An 8867-nucleotide genomic window follows, 5' to 3' on the forward strand; every position below is an offset into this window, starting at 1 on the left:
ACATTCATGAACTACAGACTAATGTTTGCACCACATATCCATCATCCACACATTACCCAGCATGCCATTGAAAACTGGGTCCATGGTTCTTGTTCACTGGAACTACTAGTCATCCAAAGGACTCCAGTCGATTAATGGGTCCTGAACCAAGAATTCCCAAGAACTCAAAGGTCAACACCTTCCACTGCTGAAGGAAAATTTCACAAAACAAGACCCTGAGTAAAGTTGAGATTGTGATTTATTGCCATCACTGGAGCTGCAAGGAATTCAGTCATATTACAATGAGACTTTCATAAGTAGTAGCTGGAGGGGAAGCCAGCCAGAGTGTAGATCAGAATAGCATTCTTCCAAGTCCAGCAACTGCTCATTCATAGCTGACCCAACACCCATTCTGAACAGAACACATACTACTGCCGCCCAGACTATTTCTTCCGACAGATGCTAATAAACAGCCTAACATTGGGTTTTTTGTGAGTTGTATGGTGTCTTCCAGTTTAAATATTCATCTTAAAATGAACATAAACTTGCACAATAACACAGAAATTACACACAATAAAATTAAATCTTTACACCCCAAACACGGCTCCTAGGATATACAGTTTATTTGCTTAAGGTCTCACAATGAATACAAACCAATCAGCGCAATATTGTAAATGTCATTAACAGTATATTGTCGGTAGCTTCCCAATAACCAAACAAACAGACGAACAGTAGATGCTCTGAACCATTATCATACTGCAAGACACCTCAGTTATCTGGCTTCCGGTCCATGAACCTGGGTCATGTCTGACTAACGGGTAGGAGATCGTGGGTCTTTATAACCTATATGGGAAACAATGGAATAGCCCTTGGGGAGTTGGAGCAGGATGCATTGTACACAGAACAGAACACTAACCAAAGAGAAAGTAAGGTCAGCAGGCCACACAAGCTCTTGATGCCATCCCTTTCCATAAAGAACGTGAGAGGAGCAATGATTTCTGACCATGAATGCAAGCGTTCAGAACACCTCTTAACCGACTGTGAAAGATCTTCATTTAAAATGTCCTCCACCCATTCAGGCATTCAGACACGACTGAAGTAGGTTACAGCAGATAAGCTGGCTGCTATAGTTCCAGAGCTTCTATTCTACAGCCAATGGCATTTGCATGAAAGAATTTAATACCCAGCAAAGCCAACACAGACAAACAAGGGGAGGCCATACAGTAAATTGTTTACGTTGACGAGTAGCTCTCCAGCAAAGACCTGAATTTCCATTCCTTATGGGCTGAGGCCTGAAACAGTAACCTCCCCCCCCCCACCCCCCCATGCCGTCACGCTTACAAAAAAAATCTGCACACCATTTGATAAGTTACAAAAAAAGTCAAGTCAAAAAAGTGAAAACAAAACAAGTGAGGAAGGGGGGGAAATTAAGCTGCCGTTTGCTCCTGAGCTCCGTTTTCCTCAATGTCCATCCCCTCGCCATTCTCCTGTCGCTGTTCCTTGTGCTCCTTCACTTTCTCTGCTTCTTTCTGTGAATTAGAAACAAGATGTTGCTACAGCTCAATAGCGCACGTTTCTCCAGGCAGCTCTTAAATAAGTCATGTTTTTAAATCAGATCTGCCATCTACTGGCAGAAGACAGTATTACAATCTATACGTATACGATCCCAGCTAATTTAGCAGATTTATGTGGTTTATTTAGTAGAGGCTAGAAGATGCTAGGTTAACAATTAGCAATAAGCGAACTAGTTTCATATTTCTGTTCCTACTGGAAAGTTGAAAACATGGCCAGAAAGTTAAATTCCTCATGCGTGTTAGAATTAGCTTCCTAGGTCAGTCTAGGTGAGATCTTCCAAGCCTGAGAGGACAGGAGGGGGGGAGACGTGGACAAACTGAGGGTCACTACTGGTCATTCACCTTGGCATCTCTCTCAGCAAATTTCTGGAACATATTGGCATAGAGGCGCTTGTCCTTCTCATGCTGCTCTTTCAACTGCCGCTGGCAGATTGCCACCTGGGTCTTGGCAGCTTTGTTGTTGGGGTACAGCTGCAGCACTTTCTGGAAGTCGTCCCGGGCCTGCTCAAACTCCTTCATGGCGCAGAGGGCCTCACCTCGCCGGAAGAGGGCCTTCTCATTACTCTGGTCTAGCTCCAGAGCCTGCAAAAGGGACAGGGACCGTGACACGAGTGATCCTGTGGCCCAGCACCTTACAGCCATGCTCTCACTGTCCTCCAGCAACACAATTCAAGTAGCCCCCCCCTCATCTATTAAAATTTAAATACAAGACATGATCATTACAAGTAGTCAACTGAAATCAGCAACTCTGTTTATACAGTAGTTTCCAAGCTTGATATTCAGGCCAATCATTTTAATGCCCCAAGTACCATCACTGAAAACAGAAGTTTCTCAGGATTAAAGTCTCCACCAGGCTACAAGCTGGTGAAATGCACAGATCTAACTGCAGTACCTTGTTGCAGTTTTCCAGAGCCTGGCTCTCCTCCTGGAGCTTCAGGTAGCACATGGCCAGGTTCAGGTGGGCTGCCAGCCTCAGCGTTCGGGCCTTCTGCTCGTCCCCCTCTGACAGGCCCGACTCGTGTTCCAGCCAGGACACAATCTTCTTATACTGACCGGTAGCCTGCTTGAACTTCCCTTCCTGCGATGCGAAACCGCCACGCTCGGTTAGTCTGGCCCTAATAGCAACCATTACTGTGGCAGCCAAAGGAGAAGGACGCGGACTCCCTCTTCCAAGCCGCCTGGTTGTAAATCATTTCAAAAGAGCCCTCCAAAGAGAAACACTTCATTCTCCCCACAGCATGACTGGCCTTCCCCACCAACTTTTGCCAAAAGGTTACACCCAAGCAGCTTGAGGGAAAACACTGCATTACTGACTCATCCTCTTCTGCCACAACTACCAGCTTTTTCCAGTGAAGAGGACTGAACCAACTATAAGCACAACTGTCAAGTTGAAATGACAAGAAGAACCATTGGTACACCTACCTTAAAATACTGAGTTCCTTTCTCCTTAACAATGGCACCCTGTTCCAGTTTCTCTGATGTATTCATTTCCCATGATTCCTTAGCCTAAAGAGAAAAAAATCATTAAAAAAAAAAAACACCATCGAAAAGCCAATCCCACATGCACCAAGTCCTTCATACAATGGAAGCAACTGCTTTACCTTCTCAAAGGCTTTCAGTTTTATTTTGTACTTCAAGGTAGCACCAGGTGGGATGTTGAACTTGGTGCTTCCAGCACTTCCGTATCCATACCTGGAATGAAGTGCAGACTATGCTGATGTACTGCAGCTCCACAAAAAGCGTACTTCATTGGCTTACAGAGCCAAATAGAAAGGTCTTACTTTGCTGTGATTGTGAAGGTAGACTCCTCTCCCTGCTCCATGGCTGTGATGGCCTTCTCCACACCGGCAGGAAGGTCCAGGCTCTCGCAGTCCCCAATCTCAAACTTCAGATCCCTCTGGTCAAACACTCGCTCCTCGAAGATGCCCTCCACAGCCACTGAGAATTAGAGAGTCACCAGTCACTTTTGGTACAGTCACACAAACATTTCAAAACATCCCAACAACGTTACACCCAGATTACTTCCCTCTCTCCCTTCAACCAACTATCATGATTGCTAGACATACATTAGGCTCCTTAAAGACAACAGACTGAAAATCAGTGGAATCATCAGGACCACATGCTATTCCAAAATTTGTTACTTACGACAGCCCTAATTATTTAATTCATGCAAAGCTATTAATCAGCCGAGTAAGATTAGGGACAGTGAAGCAGCAGACCTTCCACAGTAGCCCCCTCATTGGGCTTGGAGTAACCTTCCCCCTTTGTTATGGTGCGCCGGATAATGCCACCATCCTCATCATCAGTGATGTCCTCCCCGCGGAACTCAAACAGCTCCACCTAGATACACGGAGGCAAACACACCGGCACGCATGTCTGAAAATACTACGCAAGATATGAACATCTATTGAAACCTTTGCCCGCAAATTTCAACGCACCAGCTCATTAGAGTTATGCTAGTAGGGGGAAAATTATAAATTGCAGGAATAATAATAAAAAAAAAAAACCTTTTTTTAAAAAAGCATTCCAAAACATTTTAATCAATGTTAAACTGCTTAACCATTAATATGAATTAATTGTACCACTTTACCATATGGCTCCCTTTTGCCACTTGTAAATGGTAATAACATTAATAAAAAGAAAACTGCGTTATAACTTGTTTAAAATGGTCTATTAATAATTTACAAAGTGTTGCAGAGATTATAAACCATTCATAAACTCTTTATATGGGTAGCATTGTTGTGAAGTGACACCGAATTAATGAAATTAGTTTAAATGCCGCACATAGCTACACAACATAATGGCAAATCTGAAGGAAGAACAGATATTTAGAAACACACACACCAGGAGTGGGCAGTTGCAATAAATTAATCAACTGCTCTCATATTGGGGATAGTGAAATGTGCAAAATGCTTCAGTGAAAGAATATAAAACATGTTAGGAAAAGTGCAAAATAACATTCATATCATTGCTATGGAGAAGTCTTCATGAAAAAATGTAAAATTCAATCTGTTGCACATCTATCAAACCAAAAGAATCTAAGAGGGCCCCAACAAGTCTGATGCACCTGATCAATCAATAGATGAATCTCAATCCAAGTCCAAAGCTCATTTTTTATTGGGGGAAAATTGAGGCCATCGATGTTTGACACCCACTATAACAAAAAACTGACAAAGTAATGACATCAGCTCTCAAAGCCCAGAGTCTCTGTTGTACCCATTCATTTCCAACACCCCCTCCCCCCCCACCCAAACGTCCAATCATTAGCAAGCATCCTCTTCACTGGTGAAAAGGGCAATGAGTGCAGGCAGGGGGCTGCTACTACTACTGCTGCTGCTGCTGCTGCTACATGCTCCAGCCAGAAATCAATGTCCTCAGAATGGCACTTTGCAGCTTCTTGCCTGATACTTCATGGACTGCATTTGGACTGGACACCCATTCAGCCTGGTGTTTTAAGGATGTACTCACACTAGGCGATCCGTACTGTGCCCGAGCATGTCTGACCTCCAAAGTCCAGTTCGTTTGACTAGTGCATGATAGCTCCTTAGCGCGTGCTAGTGTGATCGCTAACCGTGTCCAGGAACTGCACACATACATGACATAAAACATGACACTGGCACATACATGTGCACATGTACACTAAACATGAACTGGACCCAGAAGGAATATAAGGAGTAGGTTGTACAGATAGCAAAAACTGGAAAAGATTTGCAAAACTGTGTCACAAAAAAAAGACACGTACAGATCGGGTAGCAAGAAACATTTCACAAAGATGGCGGCAAATGATCACTTTGGTGTACAGCAGAGGTATGGTGTCTGCTTGAAATTTGTGATAACAAGTGTCCAGGACCACATGGATACAAACACACAAAAACTGAGATATTTCATGAATTATGGGACTTTCTTTTCATATATGCAGCACCAATAAAAATCTTGGCATTACATACTAGATTAATCTGTGTGTGTCATCGTGCCCAAAACGACTCCAAATAAGCCACCAAATAAGGACATTAATCGTGAATTCCATTTTGCTGTGCAATAGAACTTCCCTTCCTATGTTCTTTTCAACACAGAAAAATTGCACGGAGATAATGAAAGCGTGCTTCAGTCCAAATCGTTTAACGCGACGTGAGCACAGATCAGTGGGGGAGTGGGGAAAGGGGGCAGTCGCATTCGGGCACAGTGCAAGACAACCGGGCTAAGCGTGAGTACGCCCTAAATGACCACATAAACCTCTTGGTTCTGCTGCAGTCAGTAGCACATAATCCACTTATTCTGGCCCACATTAATTGCCAACCCATTTTGTTAGCTGGACAAATAAAGTCTTTTAAAGAGGGACAACGGCCCCAACTTTTGTGTTTTGACATGCATCCACTGTTTTGTTTAAGAAACAAACAACTTAAGCATCAAAAGTAACATCCATAATTATAACAAAACACATTGCTTAAAATGCATTGCTTGTCACCAGTCTTTACCTCAAAAACCAAGGTGGCATTGGGTGGGATCTTTGGAGGGCTGCCAGCTGAACCGTAGGCATACTCAGGCTTACAGATAAACTGGGAAACTTCTCCCACCTTCATGGTGCCTACTCCCAGATCCCATGCTTTAATAACTTGACCTGTGCAGAGAAAGAATTTTCGTGGACAAGTACAAGTCAAAGCATTAAACTAATCTCCGCACATAATGTTGTAATAATTGTCTATACTTTAAATTCCCTCTATGCCAGTTCCTAAAAGTATATTCAAACTAATAATATACTACTTACCATTTCAAATACAATTTCATCATGCCAGATACTGCCTAAGACACAGAATAGGGGGATCCACAAATGTTCTACAAAGTTTGCCACAATCTTGACTTAATGGAGCTATCCTTACTGAAAAGGCGTGAGCAGATAGCAAAGATCTCTGAAGAGATGAGGGCACTTGTAAACGTTCTAGTCAGAATGGCACTCCAGAGACATGTACAAATTTCCAAACACCACCCAAAAACCATATAAAAACACTGCAAGAGACCTGCAAGGGAGCCAACATACCTTTCCCAAGCTCAAATGAGAACTTGTCCCCCCGGTCACGACTGGAGTCAAACTTTGTGCCATCCAGCAAGGTGCCAACATAGTGCACAAAGACTTTATCTCCAGTCATAGGCTGCTCAGTGCATGCTCCTTCCTTTTTCACCAGCTGTAAGTATTAAAAAAGAAAAAGACTTGTCTTTCAGTTACATGTGAAACAATATGCATCAGTTAAACAATACTGTATACCCCTTTACATAGCTGAATGTTCTACTGGAGCAACTCATCTTATGTACTTTCCTTCAGTGAGAGCAGCAGCCTTTGCGTTACCAATTCATATTATTAACAAAAAGCCAATTGCCACCCCACCATTAAAAACGAGATAAAATAAAATCATCTTTAAGGGCAACACACAGAGGTAGTAACGTTACATTTCTAATAGCTCCGATTATACATAGATCAACGCATTTAAAGTTTCAGAAAATGTGTAAGCTACACAAATAGCATTCATTGAATGAACATCTGAGACAGCGTAATGCGTTTCACAGGGATAACTGAAACACATTGTTAACTAAGTTAATGACATACGCTGGATGTTCCTTTAATAAATTTTAGGTTTATAATAAATGGGGACAAAAGTAAAAAAATGTTATGTAGGTGCCGGTGCACTCATTTTGAGCTCTGTTGCTTTCTTCAAGAACCACTTGAGCATGGCTGCTCAACCTTCACAAGAATGTTCCACGATGTTCTGTAAAGGGTGGGGCGGCGCTAGGACCCAACGGCATCCGAGCCGCAGACTAGGCAGTATACAGGAAGCAATCGTTCGGCGAGGTGTGTAGAAAAATAATTATTGTATTTTAAAGGACACAGAGAATGACTCAGTCTCGTTTCCTTTAGGCGAGTACTTTGTGTATTAGGAAAAGTTTAACGGCATCCGTCTAGAAACCGTGACCTTACCCACTATGTTAGTTACATAGAATGTTAAATGCATACTGTGCCTAATGCTTGCATACTAAAATAATAATGCGGGATTTACTGACACGCATCGAGCTAATGTGCCCGCCCAAAATATTAGATCGTGTAATTTCCATGCAGACTGGACCCCCTCCCCCCTATTCACAATTCCATTCACTGGTATGGCCTAGGATAGGTGCTGCTTTGTACCGATATAAACAGCAGCTGCCCACGCACTCACGTCGTGCAGGCCCACACCACGACACGTGCTTTAAAGCGGGCGTTTGGAGGGGGACCCGCTCAGCACCACGGTAACCCTTACAAACACACAGCTAGGTGTCCGTGACAACGATACGAGCAACGACTTCACAGGAGAAACCGATGCATTCAAAAGACTACTAAGCTGCACGAGTTAAAAAAGGCGCACGTCAGTATCTCTCACTGTAGGATCGACTGTCATCAGCTGCCCATTACTACGTCTAAAATCGTTACCGACTTTTGCTAACGTTAGAGTCACATCTAGGCAGACCACAGCCAGCTGGCTGAAATCTCCTCCCCGACTTAACGTGATATGTCCCAACTAAGAACAGAAAATGTGGTTAAACGTCCATAAGCATCGGTCCCCATGCAAATACCTTCAAGACCCCTCCATCTTGCTTGGCTGTGATGTCGACTCCTTCCATTTGGATCGCATGTCCCTCGGTGTTGCTCATTTCTTCTTCGGCAGTCATATCGGTCTTGCAACCGTCCAGCTACCTTGAATTTCTAGACTGTTCTGGCGGTCCGCAGCTATGGGATGTAGCAGTGCTCAGAGCGCCTGGCCGATAGCAGAAATGACCGAGCTTTACAACAAGTAATTTAAAAAAATTAGATTCTAGCTCCTTGGTTAAATACGACTGAACGAATGGGCCGGCCGCACTGTAAGCTGAAGTCTAGTCGGCAACGAAATATCAATTTGGAGCAGGCCACTTATTTCAAACGCGACCAGAGGCAGGGACGTTTGTTTTTGCGACGGCCAAAGACACCCAGCCGTGATGCGATGAAAGGATATAGATCTGAATTCAGATCTACTGTGCGCCTTCCAGCCCGCTATCAGACCGTCACCGACGCAGGCGATTTAAAGCACTGGCTTTCCGCAGGAGGAAGGGCATAGAACTTTCCAGAGAAAGCGGCAAGGAGGGTGTGCTTGGTTTTAACTGGAGCTTAGGGTTTAGGCACCGTCGTCAAAGTACTGCGCAGACAGCAAACGAGAAATGCTGACCAACCACCAGTAAAAAGATAATATATAATATCAATTAGAAACGAAAAACTACTAGATGATAAAGAAACAATGAATATAATAATTTTAA

At 43.4% G+C, this 8867-nt stretch overlaps 1 protein-coding gene across 1 annotated transcript; it reads right to left on the minus strand.

The window, feature by feature from the left end:
* Nucleotides 1-220: 220 nt before the first annotated feature.
* Nucleotides 221-8700, minus strand: fkbp4 (FKBP prolyl isomerase 4). The gene is made up of 10 exons (XM_023796564.2): nucleotides 8154-8700; nucleotides 6589-6733; nucleotides 6029-6171; nucleotides 3773-3893; nucleotides 3335-3491; nucleotides 3155-3245; nucleotides 2976-3059; nucleotides 2446-2631; nucleotides 1896-2135; nucleotides 221-1508 (listed from the first exon to the last, which is right to left on the minus strand). The coding sequence occupies exons 1-10, from the start codon at nucleotides 8247-8249 to the stop codon at nucleotides 1407-1409; spliced, it is 1365 nt and encodes a 454-aa protein (XP_023652332.1). The 5' UTR covers nucleotides 8250-8700; the 3' UTR covers nucleotides 221-1406.
* Nucleotides 8701-8867: the final 167 nt, after the last annotated feature.

The sequence above is a fragment of the Paramormyrops kingsleyae genome, chromosome 1 (assembly GCF_048594095.1).
Source record: "Paramormyrops kingsleyae isolate MSU_618 chromosome 1, PKINGS_0.4, whole genome shotgun sequence".
NCBI lineage: Eukaryota > Metazoa > Chordata > Actinopteri > Osteoglossiformes > Mormyridae > Paramormyrops > Paramormyrops kingsleyae.

What these genes read in the sequence shown, in the direction of transcription:
- fkbp4 (XM_023796564.2), bottom strand. Translation starts at nt 8,249, where the DNA reads ATGACTGCCGAAGAAGAAATGAGCAACACCGAGGGACATGCGATCCAA. An exon ending in AACTGAAAGCCTTTGAGAAG is followed by an intron (nt 3,060 to 3,154) that starts GTAAAGCAGTTG and finishes TTTTCTCTTTAG; the next exon opens with GCTAAGGAATCATGGGAAAT. An exon ending in TTGCTGAGAGAGATGCCAAG is followed by an intron (nt 1,509 to 1,895) that starts GTGAATGACCAG and finishes TCTAATTCACAG; the next exon opens with AAAGAAGCAGAGAAAGTGAA.